This window comes from Crinia signifera, chromosome 5 (assembly GCF_055691185.1).
Source record: "Crinia signifera chromosome 5, ASM5569118v1, whole genome shotgun sequence".
Taxonomy (NCBI): Eukaryota; Metazoa; Chordata; class Amphibia; order Anura; family Myobatrachidae; genus Crinia; species Crinia signifera.
Genome location: NC_139221.1, coordinates 202247127 through 202270034, shown reverse-complemented (window position 1 = coordinate 202270034; position 22908 = coordinate 202247127). Strand labels below are relative to the sequence as shown.

Sequence of the window (22908 nt, the reverse complement as noted above, 5' to 3'; positions counted from 1 at the left end):
TAATAACTAACATAAACCATATCTAAACTTTATTATTACATCATTATTTCAACCTCCTTTAATTTTTTTGGACACTAGGGGGCAGCAGAGTCTAAATTTTACACATCACACATTAAACGCTGCTTTTGGCTGTCCACGTTTGAACAGCCAATCGCAGCGATCGCCCATGACGGGGGCATCGCTGCCCCCCCTGTGCAATGAGGGAGGATGAAGCCCTGAAGATCAGCGTGGTGAGTATAATTTGCTTCTACAGGTACCCCACTGTGGATTCTACTGGAGAAGGGGACCAATCTTCTATCAAGTCAGGTGAGTTGGAATGTACAGTATGGGCTCCATGTGTAATAAAGTTATACTGTAAGTGTGTCTGTTTTTTAAAAATTATTTGTACTGCTGGGGCACTACTAGTCCCATTGGGCCCTTTATTGCCCTGAATGCTGGGACTTGTGGTTCTCCAAGTCCCCCCACCTGCAGTGCACATGGTTTTGTCCATTTGAGAAGGAATTTGCCTCTGCGAGTGAACCAGAATAGGGGCCTTAGTGCAGTGGCGTAACTATAAATTTTGCTCCCCCAAGCCAAAATGTTTTTAGGCGCCCCCCCAATAATGCCCCATACACATGCCTCTCCGTGTCCTTCCCAACCACATGCCTCCCTGTGTCCCCCCCAGGTCCCTTCCCACCACATGCTTCCCTGTCACCCCAGGTCCCTTCCCACCACATGCTTCCCTGTGTCCCCCCAGGTCCCTTCCCACCACATCCTTCCCTGTGTCACCCCTGTTCCCTTCCCACCACATGCCTCCCTGTGTCTCCCCAGGTCCCTTCCGCAGTGCTCAATGTCAAGGAGCAGCAGCAAAGGCCAATAAAGGTAATAGCATGAACAAATACGGGCAGAGAGGCAAGTATTCATGCTACTGTATAAATCATTAGTACAGCCTCATATGGAATACAATGTACAGTTCGGGGTGCCATTCCATAAAGAAAGACATTTTTTAACTTGAAATGGTTCAGAGAAGAGCAACAAAATGAATTAAGGGTTTAGAGTCACTGGGTTATGAGGAAAGGCTAGCATCTTAGATGGGATATGATTATAACTATATAAAGGGTCAATACAGAAAACTATCAGATGATCTGTTTACCATCTTGATTTTACACAGGACACGCGGTGACCCACAAGTTAAGAGGAAAGGAAGTTTCTCACCCAGAGTAGGAAGGGCTTCTTTACATTAAGGACAGGTAAGTTATGGAATACTGTGCCTGAGAAGGCAGACTCAATGTATTCGTTTAATGTATATGTTTAAAAAAGGGTTAGACACATTTTTAGCAGACAAAAGTATACAGTGTTATAACCATTAATCATAATGTACGACAGTAGGCTCAGAAGTAAATTGGGCAGCCATTTTGGGTCATCAGGGATCATAGTTTACAACATATAGGCAGTAACCTCATCCGGGTCATTTACACTGCAGGATATCATACTGTAGGTTGAACTTGATGGACTTATATCTTTTTTATATCTCAACAACTATGTTACTAAGTATGAAATTTGAATAGCATATTACCTGGAATTTAAATATTAGAATCCTCTGTTTATTTGGGACTTAAAAACATACTACTGTATATCTCACTATTGACTTTCCTAGTGGATACCCTTAGATATCCCTGAAGTAACACTGCTCCCAGATCTATTAAACTTCCATAGCTGTTATATACAGACTATAGATACAAATATTATTTTCAAATAAGGCCAATATGTGATTCATTATAAGAATGTTGAGTTGTTTGCAAATGGTTTTTCCATTTCCTTTAGCATAATAATTAATCCAGATCTTATCCTTATTTGCTTTCTGCACCAGAATGTATGTGAGTATCCCAAATTTCAAGCAGTTTTCTCTGGAGTCCCCTTCCAGATCTCCACCATATTAAGTGATGAAGAGAGTCAATGCATCGCCATTGAATCTTTTCATGTGGAACTTCCCTTTCAGATATACCACAGGAGGTTCCCAAAAGCCATGTAAATCCCATTATTATATAACAATGCGCAATGAAGTACCTTTGGAGAAGGCACTTGGGGCCTTATTCTAGTTCACTCTTTCTGACAAAATCCTTCTTAGATGGACAAAACCATGTGCACTGCAGGGGGGCAGATGTAAAATGTGCAGAGAAAATTCGATTTGGGTGAGTTATTTAGTTTCTGTGCAGGGTAAATACTGACTGCTTTATTTTTACACTGCAATTTAGATCTCACTTTGAAGTAAAACCCCACCCAAATCTAATTCTCTCTTCACATGTAACATCTGCACCACCTGCATTGCACATGGTTTTGTCCATCTAATGCTGCCCATACACGCCCCGATACGGGCGTGCGTTCCGTGCTTAACAAGCAGGGATCACATTGCATTGCCTGTGCATGCGTTGTGCATGCAATGCGATGCAATGTGATGAAAACAAAGTGTTTGTCCTTATTATTATTACCAATAAACCATTTATTCTGTTATTCCCATTATTGAAGTAGTCATACAGATATATTTACAACACAGAGGTCCTCCCAGTCTATCATGAAAACAGTAATTGCCTAATGAGGTCATGGACAAGAGAAAACAGCAAGGACTGAGCAGTAATTGAGACGATTAGGAAATCATATCAAGTCATACAACATGTTCTAATATTTAATTTTCAGAGACCATATGAAACTCTGGATTATTCACAAGCTGTAATTCTACATAATATTTATATATCAACATTGCTATGCAATACTACTGCATGTACAATATCTCACAAAACCAAACGCAAATATTTATTATCATCAAAATACAAATTATAACTCTCTTTGGGGAAGTGTATAGAATGAACAGGCTTCATTATATCCAGACACGCATTGATTTAGTTAATAAATTCCTACACTGGTCATGTGGTCAGCTGGTACTATATCTCTCTCTACTGTGTCACTTTCTGAGGCTAAGTACCTGTATCTATACATACAATTCCATACCAAGAATACATGTTGTGCCCACACTTTTCTGGTCTTCAGTAGATGATGAAGCAGATTACTGTATACCATGTTTTCTCTGTTCTCATCCTCTCAGGTCTAAGCTGCCTGGCTAGACATGGTGTGTCTCTGATGGCTTTAACAGCTAAGTGTCTTACTCTCAAGGGGCGGATCAAGAGAGGAGGAGGCCTGTGTGCAAACTCCATCTGGGCTCCCTCCCCTATAGCCAGCAGCACTGTGGACTGTGGGCACTTGGATCACTAGGGGATTCTAGTGATGTCCAAAAGTCTAGTGCCCATGCACAGGTCTCTGGAAAAATGGTGTGGTGGCCATTTTCCCAGTCATTTCACTACTGTGCATGCACAAAACACAGAAAAAATGGGCACCAAACCATTTTACCGCTGGTTTCTGCAGCACTGCTACTGCCAATGTGGGAATCCAGAGGGTAAGTATTGAAAAAAAATGAAAGAAGGTCTTGAACACAAGGGATGGCCAGTTTGCACACTGGGTCATGCCGTAACTGACATTTCAGCAGAGTGCATAAAGACAGATCTGGAGAAGTTCTCTTTAATTATCTTTTGGCTTGTGCCCAAAGGTATCATGGCAATCCAGTGATTAAGTAGGGAAATGCTGCATTGCTGTTTTGGCAGTAGGACAGTCAGAAGCAAGTGTATCAAATCATCTACCTCACAAAATGTATCAGGAAATAGCCATAGCTAGAATTACTGCAGTTTTGGACTAAACTTCTCTTAAAAAGCAAACAGACAATTATGATGCACAGGAAAATGAGTGATGTTCCAGCTAAGCAAATATATGTGGAGTTGAACATTGTGGCATATTCTGCAACACATCACCTCTAATAGATCTTGCCACATAGAATATATGAGATAATTAAGTATTTTTGAAGGTAAAGGGATCTTGTAGTCTTGGCATCTATCAGTGATTTCCATTTTAGTTATCTACTAAAAGGATCATGTTTGAGTGAACCATAGGATATAATATAATCATTTTAATTGTACTGTAATGTTTCTTTAAGCAAACTTTGATCACAATGTGACCTTTTTTATATATGACATTTTATAAGGCGTATGGTCAGACTATATACAATTAGAACATTTTCCTCTTGCATACCATTAAATACTAAATAAACATAATTTTGATACAGAAAGAATGTCATGGTTTGTTTCACCCAAGATGTAGTGCCATTTTTCCATTCCTGAAATCCTCAGACAGTAGCTGAGATCCGTACACAGATACACTAATTGGTGTCAAGGGAATACAATGGTATAGATACACTCTGAAAAACAGAACAAAACACACTAATTCCCTTCAATGTGCTCCTTCTGCGGCTAATTAACCTTTATCATTTTTAAAGCACTCATTCACAGTCAATGATTGAGGTTAACAATATGTGTAATGTTGAAACTATAAAAGTTATGTAAATTAAACAATGCTACTCTGCTTAACAGATGACCCAAAGGTCAACAATGAAGAATCAGCTTTTGTTCTTTACAAGATGGACAAGATATTCACATGGCATTTTTAACAAATGGACAAAACCATGTTGCATTGTAGGTGAAGCAGATGTACCATGTGCACAGAGAGTGAAATTTAAGGGAGTTAATTTGTTTCTGTGCAGGGTAAATACTGTCTGCTGTATTTTTAGGGAAGTATTCGATGTGCCACCGCTATTTTTGACGGGGGAAATAGCGGCGGCTTCCTATTCAATGCTGTCTTTAGCGACAGCATTGAAGTGGGTTCACAGCAGAACAGGCTGTCTGGCCCGTTCTGCCGTTAACGACCGTGGATTGTCGTGATCCCAGCCGCAGATTGACAAGGAGTAGCAAGTAATGCCTTTCTAATCTGCAGTTGCAGCCAAAATGCATTGTTTTCGTCCAGTACTACAATAACTAACTGGATCCACATTCAGGCTTCACCATTAACTGTGGAGGTACGCCACCTCTCTAACTTGCCTGCTTAGGACCAGTCCCACATGTCTGTGAACCAAATACTTCTTGTGGAGGAATGCCATCTCCCATAACCTGGAGAAAGTAGTTGAAGAAACATCGGTCTAAACCTAATAATCGGACGAATTGCATCTCATTTTTTGTGCCCAAAAAAGAAAAGGACACAAAAGGAGGAGAGGTGATTGAAAACCTTTTTATTGTGCACAATTATCTGCAGCTATTCTTGTTTGTTTATTTTAAGCAATTTATATGTTTTTTTACTTCCTCTGAGGCTATACAGACCACTTTTTATGAGCTATTAACTAATTAATAAAATATTACCGTTTTAAGTATTGCACAATCCTGAATATACTTTGTAGCGCAACTACTCTTGTAAGCTTTCTCTAAGCAAACTAGTGAGATTGCTTAGACAATGTCTGGGAATCGCTACGTGTGTAGGTCCCTTTAAAGGGAGTATTGGATGAGATGGAGCCAAAATCACACCCATAAAACACAGCATTTTGCTTTGAGGAGGAGGCTGGGCTCTGATGAAAGTTGGGAGAGTTTCTTTGGTTATAGAAACCTCCACTGTGTTATCCACTGAGGTCCAGAATACCCAGGCAGCATGTGATATTATCTAGGTATCCCACAGCATTACAGCAGTACTGTGTTTAGTTTCTCATACATTTCCTCTCATCTTTTGCTGGTACTACATACTGTTCTCATCTTAAAGCACAGTTCCTAAGCATGAAAGTAAACAGCATCGACTTGTTCTGTGTGTGATATCAATAAACAAAGGCGAGGAGAAAAACAGCTGTGGATATTATCCAAACATTCATGTGCCATAGAAAGGTAAACAGTTGTAATCTCCGCAGAGCTAGGATTCCCCCGTCTCGTTGTTTGCCATAATATCTATTGTGCTCATAGATGTAATTACTTTGTAGCCTAGTATTGATATTATAAATCATAGTACACAAAGAGACATTTATAAAACAAGGTCTGTGAAGCAGCACAAATATTATTTGTTCTTAATGTAATAGATAGAGCAAGGCATACTGTAGGTTCCGATTTATATTTTTGCTGGTGGGTGCTCAAGCCAAAAATATTGGGGAGTGGCTTCACGGGGAAGGGGCGTGGCCACAAAATAATACCAATTTATATTACGCAGCACAGTTGTCTCCAGTATTCAAATTACGGAAACAGAGTCCCCCTTTTTACACATTACAGCAGCAGAGTACCAAATACATAAATGCCCCCACAGTGCAGGTTAATAAATGCCCCCACAGTGCAGGTAAATTAACGCCCCCATAGTGCAGGTAAATAAATGCCACCCACAGTGCCAAATACATAAATGCCCCCACATTGCCAAGTACATAAATGCCCCCACAGTGCCAAGTACATAAATGCCCCCACAGTGCCAAATACATAAATGCCCCCACAGTGCCAAATACATAAATGCCCCCATAGTGCAGGTACATAAATGCCCCCACAGTTAAGGACTCAGGCCCGTGGGTGCTCATCAATTTCCGTGGGTGCTCAGGCCCTTGAGCACCCACAGAATCGGCACCTATGGAGCAAGATACTTGCTCTTATAGGCATATCTGTTACAGTATATCAGTAGTGGAGTTTACCTATTGGCTGCACAGGATCTTTCCCTGGGCAATGCTTTTTCAAGGTCATGCCAAATTTATAAAAAATATTTTCACATTTTGGACTTTGAGAGAGACCCAAGCATTGGGTCAGACACATAGGTGTACAGAGGGGCTTGTGGACACATGTGGACGAGGAGAACCGAGGACCAACACTGTGACATATACCCCTTTCACATCGCAAATGCCATCTCGCACACAGGATTTGGACAAGGGTCCGTCCCGAGAGCGACCCGGAATTTTCAAGGTGAGGCTCCCATGGAGACCCGGCTTATTGCTGATGTCATTGGGAGGGCAGGGCAGAGTGGCGGTGCATCACCATGGGGTGAGGAGTTGGAGGAGGCAGCACTTGGAGGCAGCAACGCCTCCTCCCTATAGTGTGAACAGGACCCGGGTCCAGTGCCAGATTAAGGTCTAAATGGGCCTGGAGATGAAAATTATCAAGGGCCTATTATGCACAATAATAGGGGTTGTGGCCAGCACCTAATAATGTGTGTGTGCGTGGGGGGGGGGGGGGGGTGACCGGTGTTCTGGTTGGGTGGTCTGCTCATGGGTGTGTCTCTATTTGTGTAAATACTTACATATATGCCTGGAAAAGGCAGGGGGCTGCTATAGGAAAATTGAAAAGGGTTTAGTATAGGGTGGAAAATGGCAAAGAGGTTGGCATATGCAAGGGACTTGCACAGAAAAAGAGGTAAAATGGAAGCTGCGGATATACTTACCTTCCAACAGCGGCTGCAGACTTTGGGGTGCAGTGCCAACCATGTATTGCCAGTACTGAGAGCATCGGATGATATATATGCACACTACCTCCAGCCAAAGAGTGCAATGGCATAGGGCGGGATGCTGTAACATCCGCGCCTCCTGTCCGCCGCACATCGCCGGCTACCGCACACCTAATTATCTCATATGCTGTAACATATGCAATAATTATGGCAAAGGACAGCTCTTGTGTTAAGAGCTGTCCTTTGCGATCTTGCCGGCGATGTGCTGCGGGTCCCGGTGGCTCCCCCTCCCTCCATTACCCGGGGCTGCTGCTGGTGCCGGCTGGCATCTCCTCCTCCTCCCTGCACCCGGAAGAGGATACAGTACAGGGAGGAGGTCACAGGTCCAGGCAGCACAGCGCTCTGCTGCCTGGACACAGCAAGTGAGGGGGGGGGGTTTGCGGCGCGAGGCGGCGGGGGTCCGTTCGGGGCGGCGTGGGTCGCGTGAAGAAGCCCATAGGCTTCTATGGGGTATCGCCAGCTTTTGCTGCCCGCGAAAACCCGCCGATAACGGGTTTTTTACCGCATTCTTGCTTTACAGAATCTCCCCCATATACTGTATATATATATATAGCCAAGGTAGAGGTGCAGCACTTGGACTAACAAAACAGTAGTAGAATAGATTACAAATTTCACCACTCACAGGATGCAGGGAGATATATTGCCGGATGCTGTCCAAAGGTGCAGCCGCAGAACGCCGATGTCCTAAGGTACTTGTGGGGTGAGGCGGCACTCCAGTCATAAAAAATATGGAAAGCCAAAACTTGGTAGACAACATTTCAGCACCTTTTATGTACCTAAGTTTACCACACCATACTGTATACCCCTTATACAAATCTTACAACACAATAGTAACCCACTTATACACATTATGCCACATGGAATCAGCCAAAATTAACACTATGGCACACGGATTGAGTCAAAATTCACAATATGCCACACAGATTGAGGCAAAATTCACATTTTGCCACATGGATTGAGCTACCACAATACACACTATACCATACAGATTGAGCAAAAATTCACAATACCATACACCATAAAGCCCATTACATGTTAAGCTACACACCATAATGTCCCTTACGTGTTATGCCAAACACCATAATGACTATTAAAAATTATGCTACATAAGTGCTGCTTACCTACATGCTCATTGCCAGATAAAAATCCTTCTTAGATGGACAAAACCATGTGCACTGCAGTTGGGGCATATCATATGGTGGGGCATATATCCCCGCAATGTGCCCGCAGATATTGCTGTCACATTGCTATAATGCGAACGCTTCATTATATAACAAATTAAAGATAACCACCTGGTGTCACAAAGCAACCGCAACCCACCCAAATGATTCATACACGCCTGCGTTGTCCATACTGCACCCCCCCAATAACACAAAGCACACTGCAGTCGCATGCGCCCTAGTGCTTGAGCAGATTACCAAACACTCCCTAAAAGCAATTTCCATTAATTTGCGCAGGATGCTGAATTAGGCTCATGATTATTATTAAATTGACCGCCAATATTTTATAATATGGAGTCATTTCCATCCCTTATGTTACTTATTACATTTTAGGTTCAAAACAAGAAGAATTCAGTTTCAGAAGGACATTTCCAAGGAGCCTTGTGCGCATACCAGTTCCATTTCCAAGGAGCACCAATGACCTAGTTTTATATGAATTACAAAGCATCACATCACAGAAATTCAAGCAACCTATTAATATCACAAAACACATAAATATAAAAAGAGATTGATCTAGCTTTAAAATCTCTTCGACAGCAAATGATGTTCAAAGTAACCAAATGTCACATAGCTCAGCTGCAAGAAGGATAAAACAGATCAAAGATAAAAAATATATATTATACTGGACAGAAGCATCTACAGCACGGCTGGGCAATTGCGGCCCTCCAGATGTTGATGAACTACACATCCCAGGATGCTTTGCATTAGTTTTGCTATGTGTCCATGCTGAAACTGATGCAAGGCATGCTGGGATGTGTAGTTCATCAACATCTGGAGGCCCGCAATTGCCCAGCCCTGATCTACAGGAAATAACCCATTAACAGACTAGGGGCCTGATTAAGCTTGGACCGCATATGTTGAGCTGCTCACAACAGCGTATCATTAGGGCATACTTGCTGACTTTGAAGCTGTCCTCTCCGGGAGAGGGCAGCCAGCTCAGTATGGCAGGGGGGCTGGGCCAAATCCGAGAGTAAAAAGGGGTGGGGCGGAGCCACAGCAGTGATTATCTGTTTAGGGGCGTGGCTAGATCGGTTGCATCATTTTAGACATGTCCCCATGCCGTGCAATGCCAGTATTTCAGGCATTACACTGCAGAAGCGGGGCTAAGATGCCGCAATTGTGTCATTTTACCCGCGGACTCCCTGCCAAGGGGCGGTTTGCGGGAGATGGGGTATTATGCGGCAGGGTTGCCCCCTTTTACAGGGGGCCGGGAGGGGGACCCGTTTTTCGGGACCCTCCTGGCCATTCCGGGAGGGTAGGCAACCCTGCATTAGGGTTGAGCACGTACCTGAACTTACTTTATCTGAGGCATTTCTGAGCGGCTCGCTTCCGCCCTGCCAATAATCCGAGTTGAAAACGAGGGCGAACGTCATCTTCCCACTGTCAGATTCTTGCAAGACCCGGACTCTATAAAAGTCCAGGAGATCGGTGCCATCTTCAGTCCGCATGTGAATTTCAGACAGCACAGATGTGTCCGTGCTGTCTGCAGAGAGGGTGAAATCTATGGAGGCTGCAGGGATAAAATCTAACTCATGGGGGACAAACTAATGGTGGAACTAACAGGCTGGCTAACTTAATGGGGGGGCTGCTTAAGGGGGACAACTACTGATGGGGAAACTAATACCCCTTTTACACCAAAGCCTCGACCCGGGTTATTGCCGCTCCAGTCCAGACTGTAGCTAGGTGTAAAAGGGATTTAAAAAAAACGTGTCCTGTTCCCCGGGTGTCCAACCAGGCAAATAGTCAGGGTCGGACACGGGGCTTCCCCGAAGTCAGAGCCCCAACCTCCGGATTGCAGCATCCTGCAGTCAGTCCAGAGGTTGGGCAGGGGCCGCGGCATCTGCAGCACTATGCAGACAGCAGCAGAGGCTGCGAGGAGGTGAATGGATGCTTGTGTGCAGCATCCATTCACCTCATGGACGGAGGCTGTGGGCGCATGGAGGCTGGGGGCAGCCCAGCAGCTTTCCTGTGTGCTGGGCTTGCCCCCAGCATGTCGGTCAGAGTTGCAGGGGTCCCAGCTGGCGGGTTTCCTGGTGCTTGGAGATGATGTAATTTCCATGTGCTGGCTCAGGGCCCGACTTCACAGGTGTGCCGGGGGATGCTGGTGTAAATGGGAACTACTGCCGGGTCGCATCCAGGTTCAAAAACCAGTTTGGGTGTAAAAGTGGTATAACTGGGTACATCTACTAAGGAGGAACTACTGAGTGGGAAACTAATAAAGGCCAGGGTACAACTACTGAGGGGGAACTACTAGTGGAGGAAATGTGTACAACTACTAAGGGGAACTTCTGTGGGAAAAACTATACTAAGTTGGAACTACTGAAGGTACAACTATTAAGGGGGCATTACTAAGGGGTGTCACAATTGAAGGATTAGATGGAGTCATGTGGATTTCAGGAACTGCAGACGAACCAGAAATGGTAGGATTAAAAACAAGCTGGATTAATGAATAATTTTTTTCATCAATGGGAACAAACAGAAAGGCACTCAAATACTTATTTGAGAGTAAACGAGGGGTTAAATTAAATATGAGGCAATAAGTTCTTGAGTGGACATTTGAAGAAGAAGAAGATGACAAAATACTGTAAGAAGACTGTGGCTGGCAAGAAATGCAATTGGATCCAATAGTTGAAGAACGGAGAAGACTTGAAGATGAATTGAAACTGAAGACACTGGAAACGGAACTGAGGGGTATTGGCCGAACTGGACCAGCAGGAGCGGACCAGGTTGGACTAAGTCAGCTGCAAAGGGAGCCAGATTCCTGCCACAGAGCACAGATAGCTGGGTTGAGGATTAGCAGTAGGCACCAGATTAGTCCTCCCAAAGGCACAGCACGCTCAGAAGACTTTTTGCACTGACATGGTGTCTTGCCTTACAGCAGGCATGTCCAAACTATGGCCCTCCAGATGTTGTGAAACTACAAGTTCCATCATGCCTTGCCACGGTTTGCTATTAGGGAATGCTAAAATGATTGCAAGGCATGCTGGGATGTGTAGTTTCACAACAGCTGGAGGGCCGCAGTTTGGACATGCCTGCCTTACAGCATAAGTTTCAAATAAGTTTGTGTTAAATTTTTCTGTGTTTTGCATAATCCACTCCTTCCCGTGGTCAGCACAGATATATGTAATACCCTGGTACAGGAAGAGTTAATACTATTTAGTTTTATCATGCATAGCTAGGGCTATTTCCTGTGCACTGATTGGGAGAAGTTTGGAGATCAGGCAGTGATCACATGCAAGCCTCCTGCAGAGGGGGAAGACAGGAAGTGTAAGTTAGAAGGTATCAGATTCAGCAGAAGTTTGGAGTGAAGGGGAGAAGGTGCATGGATGATTTCTGAGGCCATGGAATGGCTAATGGGGCCTACACACATGCCGATTTTGAGCCATTTTCTAAGCGATTTAGCTAGGTCGCTTAGAAACTAAGCATACATCGGTGTGTGTGTGGAGGCTAAAGCGATATAGATGCGCGGCCCCGCGCGTCTAAATCGCAATAAGAAGAAGAATGAGCATGTCCCATCAATCTAGTAAAATCGTTTAGCAAGACCCTGCATATCGGGCGCCTTTTGTGTGGTGTCTTTTTTTTGTGCTCAAGTGACCAGCGATTTTCCTCATCTGGACACTCCCTGAGCCTTCCTCTCCATTCTGCACATGCTGATGCTGTTGTCAGACACCACGCGCTGTGAACCCTCTGGAGCTGGTAAGTACTATGCTATCCACTATGCACCACCAACGCACTGATTACAGGTGGGGTGGGTGGGGTGGTAATGAGAGGGGTCCACTGTGCCACCAATGTAAACTTTATGGGTGAGGGTGTCATGTGATGCCCGCTGCACCCGCGGCCCCCAGCGCAAGAATATGGGCACAAGGATCTTTGGGGGGATGTGAGGCGACCACTGTGCCACCAATGTTATAAAATAAAGCATGCTTCTGGGTGAGGGTGTCATGTGATGCCCGCTGCCCCCAGCGCAAGTTTGGGGAGGGGTGATGGCACATTGCAAAAGCCAGTCATGTGTTGTTAACTTGCGTGCTCTGGGGTGATGGCACATTGCAAAAGCTAGTCATGTGTTTTTTACTTGCATGCTCTGGGGTGATGGCACATTGCAAAAGCCAGTCATGTGTTGTTTACTTGCATGCTCTGGGGTGATGGCACATTGCAAATGCCAGTCATGTGTTGTTTACTTGCATGCTCTGGGGTGATGGCACATTGCAAAAGCTAGTCATGTGTTGTTAACTTGCATGCTCTGGGGTGATGGCACATTGCAAAAGCTAGTCATGTGTTGTTAACTTGCATGCTCTGGGGTGATGGCACATTGCAAAAGCTAGTTATGTGTTTTTTACTTGCATGCTCTGGGGTGATGGCACATTGCAAAAGCTAGTCATGTGTTTTTTACTTGCGTGCTCTGGGGTGATGGCACATTGCAAAAGCTAGTCATGTGTTTTTTACTTGCATGCTCTGGGGTGATGGCACATTGCAAAAGCTAGTCATGTGTTTTTTACTTGCATGCTCTGGGGTGATGGCACATTGCAAAAGCTAATCATGTGTTGTTTACTTGCATGTCTATGATGGGATAAATTGTCTTTCCAAACCCCCTAAAAAAACAACAACAGTGAATGTGTGCACATGTACATGTGGTAGGGACAATAGATTGTAAGCTGACCTAGTTTGGACTGTTTATGTACATAATGGTGGATGCGTATATGTTAATTATGTATTTACATTTTATACCATATTATTCACACAGAAATGGCAAAGCAAAATTCATCCAAAAAATTCACCACTGGGTTCATTGACATCTATCGGGCCCATGAATGCCTGTGGCAAATTACCAGCAAAGACTTTTCAAACAAGCAGAAAAGGGATCAGGCCTACAATGCTTTGCTGGCCTATGCTAAAGCCAACAGAAGTGATGCCACCATGGAATGTGTGAAGAAGAAGATAGCGAATTTGAGGACCGTCTTTGTGAAGGAGCACGCAAAAGTGACTGAATCGCAGAGTTCTGGAGCCGGTGCCGATGACGTATACAAGCCGACGTTATGGTACTACGACCAGATGCACTTCCTGCTGGAGAAAGATTCGAAAATGCATGGACAGAATAACATGGATCCTGTGCCTCCAATTAGGCAAGAGGAGGAGAGCCAGGATCTGGTAAGTTTGAACACATATAGATATGCGACATGTCATCATTATTCATGGTCCTAACGTTTTTTATTTTATTTTACAGGATGCTACTCCGGAGCTGTTTGTGGAGACGTCCGAGACTACAGAGGCTGCAGATCTTGAGTGTGAGGAAGTCGAAACCTCAACCTCTACCCCCCTGCTAACGCCACCACCCAGGCAGAGGAAGAAGACAGCCAAAAGATCTGTAGCCGGCAGCTCTGAGCAATTTTTTCAATTTGCGGAGGCAAGGCTTAATAAGCCTATTGATTCAATTCGGCAGTTTTCAAATACGGTAGACTCGGAGATGCGTTCAATGGATGACGACACCCGTCGAAAATTCAAATGCATCGTGTACGACGCAATAATTCGGGCCCAGGATAAAAACATTCCTGATGACCTCAAATTAATGCACGACCCGATGCATTACGCATCTTGCGGACCCTCGCCACAGTATCCCTACCACCAACCCTATAGTAATCCGCCGGCAATTCCTCCGCAGCTTGCCCCTCCTAACACGACGGGAGCCCCTTCACCCAACCCGGCCACATCAGTCACCACCAGCACTCTGTCCACTGGAATGTACTCAGCTTTCTCGAGTACACAAGCACAGGACGATGCTGTTTATTATCCATTATAAAAAAAAAAAAAATTCTAAATTATTTAAGTTGAAAAAATTGCTCTTTCTTCCATGCGTTTTCGAATCCTTGTAGACTATAATGTCTGCTTGGATACGTCATTTGGCCCTGACTCCAGAATGATGCGATATCAGTCACTCTTGTGTGTCCTTCACTGAAGACTGTCCTTAGCTTTGCTATCTCTTCTTTGCACATTTTGTGAGTCATCACTTCTGTTGGCTCTAGTATACTGTAGTGAGTTTGTTGGCCCTTTTTTGTTTGAAAAGTCTTTGGGCCAGAGGCATTTCTCGCCCTGATATTGTTGATGAACCCAGTGGTGTTCACTTTTATACTTTTATAGTATTTTCAATAAATTTTAAAAAACACGGTATGGTGTCATTTCATTTCAAATTGTAATTTATTGTTAATTTTAAGTTCTATTATGTACAGGTATGGTTCCTCTTTGCAACACTTCGTCTGACTTCTCTCCCCTTGAAAAATAATCTTTTTCAAGGGGTGAGGAGTGTAGAGAAAGTGCTGCAAACACTCTGGTAAGGTGCTATTATGTACAGGTACTCTTTGCAACACTTCTCCTGACTTCTCTCCCCTTAAAACTCCCCAAGAACTCCCCCAGCCCTTTGAACTGCCCATTTTTATTTAAATGAGTTTTTTTCCATGCTTGAGAAGAATCTGGCATGCTTAAATCACTTAGCAGAATCGCTGAGGCATATCGCTGACACATTTTGCACGTTCTAAGCAATATAGATGATTTTGTACTCAAAGGAAATCTGCTATGCTAAATCTGGCATGCTATATCACTGGCCAAAATCGGTATGTGTGTAGGCCCTATAACTGTCATTTCCATGGTCCCCAGCTTTGGAAACAGCAGTCATGAGTTGCACCCCTTCTTTGGAGAGAGCAGCAGCACATGTGGGGGCTTTTCTGCAGAGTAACATGAGGAGAATGCAGCCCCTCACAGCACATGTGGGGAGTTCTGCCAGTCCCAGCAAGGCACCTAACAGAGAGAGAGATAGATCGCAGTGTGAGAGCAGCAGTACTCAGAGTCCAGTGAGAGGGTGATGCCCACCTGTAGAGGTGCCCTAAAAGAGTGCCAGGAGTGAGTCTCAGGAGAGGACGTATCTGGGTGAGTGTTCGAAACCACGCGGCATGCTGATTAGCCCCCCATTGACAAGAGTCCTTGTTATGTATGAGAGACAGTAACCTGTGATGTGTAGCACTACTGGTCCCAGGATGCCCTGGTAGGAACTGCTGTTGCCATATTTATGCCGCTGCAATTAAGTGATGTGCTGGAGGAGGCAGTAGCGCACGCAGGGGGGGTTTCCGGGTACCCAGAAACCCCCCACAGAAGTCTAAGGGCCCTAGGCTGAAAGCTGAGGGTCCCCTCTTTCCATGGGTACAAGAATTTTAAAAATCGGACCTTGGGAACCGGAGATATCTGACTTCAAAGCAGTGGTCCCCATCCAAGCCTGTTAATTGCTCTTCCCAGTCAGATATTTCAGGTTTTGTCTGACTTAGAGCTTTTCTGAGGGTATATTCCAAAAGCTGGGACTTTGATGGACACTAGTAGCTTGTCTCTACTGTTCCCAGAACCAGAGATATCAGCCTTCCAGCAGCTGGTTACTGCTCCAGCTCCACACACCTGGTATGTAGTTTTATATGCTCATTGGCAGATTGCTCTGCCTCCTGAACTCTCATCCCCTAGTCCCCAATACCATTTGGTAGGTGGGATTCTCTAGTTTTTAATTCCATTACAATCTAAGAAATCTATTTCCGGGAACTGGAGATATTTGCAGTCAAGCAAGCTGTCCTCCCACCAGAAAATTATGAATAATAAGCCCACTCCACTATACACCCCTCCTCTGCATATTAAACATCCTCTACCACCCTGGAAGTTATGTATCAGGGCCCCTTTATTCAGCCCAATGTCCCCTTCTCCCACCCCATCTCCCACCATCTGTGCAGTAAAGGGGTAATTAGTGGAAATTACTGATCTAGGCCCTACATGCTGAGCGGTTGATATAATACCCCCTACCACCTGTGGGACATCAAAGCTTCCCCCACCACTACCGCTGGAGGATCGGTAGGGGCCCCAATACATTGCTATGCCCAGGGGTCTACACTGCTGTTGATGCCCCTGTATGTATGTGTGTGTATATATATATATATATATATATATATATATATATATTTTTTTTTTTTTATTATTTATATACATTTGGTCTATCTATAATACTTTAACTGACCCGGCATATACTGGGTCACCTAAGTGTCCATTTCCGTGCTTTGCTCCGCCCCTCTGGAAACCCCCTTCTGAAAATCCTGCGTTTGCCACTGGGAGGAGGTGCCTTGATGTAACTGATGTAACCGATATGATTAATGTGCTGGAGGAGATGGAATGATAAGTGACCTGATGTAACCATTATGCTTTGTGCTGGAGGAGAGTGTTCAGAAGTTTTCCCTGCTTCATCCCTGCTATATGTTAAATAAACTGTTTAACCTGTTTTATGAGATGGCCTGGCACCCAATTCTTTCTGCGCTGCACTGACACCTGTAGTCCACTCCCACAATGCAACTGTAATTAAACTCCTGATTATTCAGGGGACCCCCTGGTACCTGTGCCTTACCCATGACCAGCCGGAGGAAAGTAAGTGTGATGCACCATAGCCAGTGACTGCAGGTATGCCATACCTAGTGCCAGTGGGGTTTTACATATATACCAGGTAGTTTGTCCCCCTTAGCTTTCTGTAGCTAGCTAGCAATGTATTCTGGGACAAAGATGATGATAGTGGCCATATTAAGTTTTTACAATGGATTCATGCAGACACAGCTCACATGGTCCAGCCTGATAAAGCATTCGATGGTGAGTTTATCACTCAAAACTATGTCACCCTAAACTCATATAGGCAGCTATGTATGCTAGCAATACTAGTTACACTCTAGCACAAGGCTGGGCAACACCTGCCCTCCAGATCTTGATGAACTACACATCCCAGCATGCCTTGCATCAGTTTCAGCATGGCCACATAGCAAAACTAATGCAAAGCATCCTGGGATGTGTAGTTCATTAACATCTGGAGGGCCGGTGTTGCCCAGCCCTGCTCTAGCATATACCTTTCACCCATAGGGGGAAATTTACCAAAATGGATTCGTAGAAAAAAGGTGTATTCGTAGGGAGAAATACACCTTTTTTTTATGAATTTGTATTTTCGGGATTTTCTATCCCCAAAATACAACAATTCGTAGTCCTAGGGATGGAACATTCGTATTTGTATTTACAAATACGAATGTCTTCACCATCGTTAGGATACGACAGGAATCACCATTCAAAAGAATGGTGGTTCCTGATTTACTAAGCAGCCGTATAGAAAATACGGCTGCTTTTGTCCACGAAAATACAGCAGAAAAATAGAACACCATTTTCCTGTCGTATTCTCGTTTTAGCCGACTTTACTGGCTCCTGATTGGCCGCTAGGCGGCTCCTGATTGGCTAGAATTCATTCTTAGTCCAGACGTCGAGGAGGAAACATCTCTGAAGCTCTGAAAGTCCCGAGAGCCCGGCAGCGTAAAGAAGAAGAAAGAAGAAAGAAGATAAAGAAATAAGCCCTGGAAAAGAAGACAGAAGACACAAGACCATCCATGGAGGACCTGGTGAGTAGGATTTCCTTCCACAGGTCCACCATGGATTTTCTTCAGACAGGACGCCGACCCCGGAGCCGCCGACACCGGAGCCGCCGACACCGGAGCCATCGACCTACCGACGGAATCAAGATAGGTAAGTATCAGTGTGTGTGTGATGTGTGTATTAAACTTTAATTTAAAATTTGTGTCAGTGTGTTTTGTGTACTATTTTTTTAACTGTGGAACTACAAGTGCCAGCGGACCCTTTAATGCCCAGCAGGCTGGGACTTGTGGTTCTTCAAGTCCCAGCTTGTGGGGGAGGCTTGCTGGCACTTGTAGTGCCACAGTAAAAAACAATAGTTTAATGTTTTTTTTACACTTGAATCAGCCCGATGCCCACCGCCCAGGGGCATCAGGGACAGCACCAGGCTTCAGCCTGGTCAGGTAAGTCCTGGAGGGGGGGACCCCTTTATTGGGGGGTTCCCCACTCCCCCAGGGCCCCTGGCCAGGCTGACTAGTTGGTAGGGATGAATGCTTTGGCCGGGGGGACTTGCATAAAAAGTCTCCCCCCGGCTGTGGCATTACCCTGCTGGCTGGTTTTGCCTGGGGCTGGTTCTTAAAATACGGGGGACCCCTACTCATTTTGTCCCCCGTATTTTGGGAACCAGCCCCAGAGCAGGAGCCTGGGGCTGGTTGTTAAAAATCTGGGAACCCCTATTTGTCGGGTTCCCTGATTTTTAATTACCGGCCCCGGCTCTGTCAGCCTGGTGCTGGTTTCAGCTGTGGGGGGGACCCCACGCCGTTTTTTTATTCATTTATTTTATTTATTTTTACACCGCAGCCTGCACGGATCTGACTGCAGACTGCTAGAAAAATTCGTATTAGCGGCCTAATATATGTGCCGCTAATATGATTGAATACGACATCGGAGGGTTACAAAGCAGTCGTATATGACTGCTTTGTACATTCCCCTCCGGAACACGACTTTGCATACGACTGAAACAGTCGTATGCAGTCGTAGGGGAAATACCCATACGAAAAACTAGGTTTTTCATATTGGTAAATTTCCCCCATAATGTCAGGTTGTATGCACAATGTTATGTGTACTGCATGTTTACCTTGCATTTTCCTATGTGCAAATTGTAATTGCATGTTTATGTTTTATTTACCGTTTTACCACAATTCACTTGTATACACAATTCACTTGTATATGCAATTCACGTCAACTATATGCAATTAATTTCAACTATATGCAACTGCACTTTATTTCATGTCTATGCAGCGTTATGTTTATTACACCATCTAATCAATCATTGCATATATACGTGATCCCTTTACTGAATAATAAATACCTTTCTTCAGACATCGTTTCAGTAAATGAAAACAATTTTGTAAGCTGTGAAGTGATCAAAATTGACTAGAAATTAGTGGAAACTAATGTTATTGAGGTTAATAATACTTTAGGGGCAAAAACAGGCCCAGATTCTGTTATTTTAGCCATTTTTAGCATTTTTTCATAAAAATCCAGATCCAAAACCAAAACCCACAAGGGTGGTTTTGCCAAAACCAATCCAGATCCAAAACACGAAAAAGTGGCCGCCGCACATCTTTAATATATATATATATATATAAATATATATATATATATATATACACATACATACATACATACATACATACAGATGTAGCGGGATTCATCCTTGCAGGGGATGGCGATGGCGTCGCCATCCCCTGCCCCCGCCGCCATCTGTATGCCGGAAGGGGTGCCCACACCGGGCGACCGCACCCCACCACAGTGGCCAGAGGTCCCCCCCAGCCCCCTCGAGCGGGAGGCGGACAGTACTGCGTCCGCCTCGCCACCCGTCTCAGTCAGATAGAGGCGCCGTGTTGCTGGCGGATCGCCAGCAGCATGCTGCTGGCGGTTCGCCAGCAACAATAAGGCCCGATACATCTGTATATATTAATGCATACAGGGGCGTCAACAGCCGTGTAGACCCCTGGGCATAGCAATGTATTGGGGCACCTACCGATCCTCCAGCAGTAGGGGTTGGGGAAGCTTTGATGTCCCCCGGGTGGTAGGGGGTATTATATCAACCGCTCAGCAAGTAGGGCCTGGATCAGTAATTTCCACTAATTACCCCTTTACTGCACAGATGGTGGGAGATGAGGTGGGAGAAGGGGGCATTGGGCTGAATGAAGGGGCCCTGATACATAACTTCCAGGGTGGTAGAGGATGTTTAATATGCAGAGGAGGGGTGTATAGTGGAGTGGGCTTATTATTCAGAATTTTCTGGTGGGAGGACAGCTTGCTTGACTGCAGATATCTCCAGTTCCCGGAAATAAATTTCTTAGATTGTAATGGAATTAAAAACAAGAGAATCCCACCTACCAAATGGTACTGGGGACTAGGGGATAAGAGTTCAGGAGGCAGAGCAATCTGCCAACGAGAATATAAAACTACATACCAGGTGTGTGGAGCTGGAGCAGTAACCAGCTGCTGGAAGGCTGATAACTCTGGTTCTGGGAACAGTAGAGACAAGCTTCTAGTATCCATCAAATGGGGAGAGTCCCAGATTTTGGAATATACTCTAAGTCAGAGAGAACCTGAAATATCTGACTGGGAAGAGCAATTAACAGGCTTGGATGGGGACCACTGCTTTAAAGTCAGATATCTCGGGTTCCCAAGGGCCGATTTTTAAAATTCTTGTACTAATGGAAAGAGGGGACCCTCAGCTTTCAGCGTAGGTCCCTTAGACTCCTGGGGGGGGGGTCTGGGTACTCAGAAACCCCCCCTGCGTGCGCTACTGGTTGGTAGCTCTCGAGGACTAGGGTTGGCTACCCCAGCCTAAGGTCGACATGCTGGAAGGTCGACAGGTGTCTAGGTCGACAGGGGACGGTTGACAGGTGTCTAGGTTGACATGGGGTTTTTCACTGTTTTTTTTAACCCGAATGTCAACACTGGACATGGACACTGTTTTAGGTGCACCGCGTCCCCTGTCAGCTCAAAAAACATTGAAAAACCCCATGTAGACCTAACCCATGTAGACCTAACACATGTGTCAACCTAGACAGCTGTCTACCTTGTCCCCTGTCGACCTAGACTCATGAAGACCTTCTGCCATGTCGACCTAGACACCTGTCGACCTTCCAGTATGTCGACCCAATAGTGTCGACCTAGTGACTGTCGACCATCTTATGGTCAACCCATCGACTGTATCCTCTGTGCAGAGAGGAGACTTTATTTTTACCTTATTTATTTCTACTTATTTATTTTACCTTACTTTATTTTTATTTTTACCCACCCCCTCCTTTTGGGATGCGGTCATCTATTAGAATGAACTTAGGTCTACAGTCATTAGGTCGACCCCACTAGGTCGACTGGCAGGAAGGTCGACCTGACTTAAGGTCGACATGGGCCAAGGTCGACATGGCTTAAGGTCCAATTTGCATAAAGGTCGACATGAGGAAGGTCGACTGGTCATAAGGTCGACATGGGTTTTTCACTGTTTTTTGAGCCGACATGTGCCGACAGGCGGTATTTCATGCCCTACCATCCACTAGGGCGTGGTGGGAGAATAAAATAGTAAGCCGAGCGCAGCGAGGCACCGTGCCCGAAGCATAGCGAGCGAAGCGAGCAATGCGAGGGTCCGATTCTCATTGCCAACTGTGTCCATGTCGACTGTGTCGACATTCGGATAAAAAAACAGTGAAAAACCCATGTCGACCTTATGACCAGTCGACCTTCCTCATGTCGACCTTTATGCAAATTCGACCTTAAGTCATGTCGACCTTGGCCCATGTCGACCTTAAGTCAGGTCCACCTTCCTGCCAGTCGACCTAGTGGGGTCGACCTAATGACTGTAGACCTAAATGCAGTCTGGCGAATGATCCCATTCCCTCCTTTTTATGCTGTAAAAACCTCATATGTGAGCCTGTGTCCCAGAAATGTCCATTTAAAATGAAATCCACTGTTTTGAAATGGGTTGAATGTGAAAGGTACAAAAACGGTATTGATATGGTAATATACCAGTTACAACATGCAATGTGAAAGGGGTTTAACTGGGTTTAGACCCGTTTTAAGAAACGTTTACAAAAACGGGTTGAAAGCAGGCTTGTAATGTGAAAGCAGCATCAAGCGACTGGAGCTCAAAGTAGCCAAATGTGAGAAAAAAAAAAAAAAAATTATCAATCTTCCAGATAAACAAAAAAGAAAAATAAACTTTTCACAAAAAGAAAGACAGGCGCTTAAATCCTTGAAAGAAGACTACACTATTATCATCAAACCCGCCGACAAAGGCGGGGGCGTAGTACTTCTTGATAAAATAAAATATGAAGAAGAGATTAATAGGCTGCTGTCCGACACCACCACCTATAAAATTCTCTCGACTGATCCCACTACCATCTATCAAAACAAATTAATTTCCAAATTAACCTCTCAGTATACATAGACTCATTCCTTCAGCCCCTAGTTTCAGAACAACAAAGTTTTCTTAAAGATACTATTCACATTTTACAAATACTGGAGACCCTGGAGTGGAAAAGTCACTATATACTGGGAACAAGTGATGTCACATCGCTCTATACGTCAATCAGGCACCAGGAGGGATGCGACCACACAAATCACTTTCTTACAAAATCAGCACTACCAAACCGACAAGTTGTCTTCATAATGGAGGGCATCGAATACATATTACAACATAATTATTTCTGGAATGGAGGCGAATTTTATATTCAAGTATGCGGAACTGCGATGGGGACCCCCTTCGCACCTTCATACGCTAATCTGTTTGTCGCCAAATGGGAGGACGACACAATTTGGTCCAATAACCCACACCTAGAGAACATTATTCTATGGAAGCGATACATCGATGATGTGTTTTTTGTCTGGGGAGGATCAGAAGAGGAGTTAGAAGACT

The 22908-nt window shown here is 44.7% G+C and overlaps 2 protein-coding genes across 4 annotated transcripts in view; one reads left to right on the top strand and one right to left on the bottom strand.

Moving 5' to 3' along the window:
• PDE1C (phosphodiesterase 1C) overlaps nt 1-22908 on the bottom strand; it is a 790350-nt gene that overhangs the window by 673402 nt on the left and 94040 nt on the right. The gene's annotated exons all lie outside the window — the stretch shown is intronic.
• Nucleotides 11192-14538, top strand: LOC146079812 (uncharacterized). Its single transcript, XM_083186454.1, has 3 exons — nt 11192-11381; nt 13324-13727; nt 13804-14538. Exons 1-3 carry the CDS (start codon nt 11192-11194, stop codon nt 14374-14376), a joined length of 1167 nt encoding a protein of 388 aa, XP_083042580.1. The 3' UTR covers nt 14377-14538.

Bases quoted from the DNA above. Each gene is read 5' to 3' on its own strand.
- LOC146079812 (XM_083186454.1), top strand. From the start codon at position 11,192: ATGCAATTGGATCCAATAGTTGAAGAACGGAGAAGACTTGAAGATGAA. The intron at 11,382-13,323 runs GTAGGCACCAGA...TTATTCACACAG, and splicing joins AGCTGGGTTGAGGATTAGCA to AAATGGCAAAGCAAAATTCA. The intron at 13,728-13,803 runs GTAAGTTTGAAC...TTTATTTTACAG, and splicing joins AGGAGGAGAGCCAGGATCTG to GATGCTACTCCGGAGCTGTT.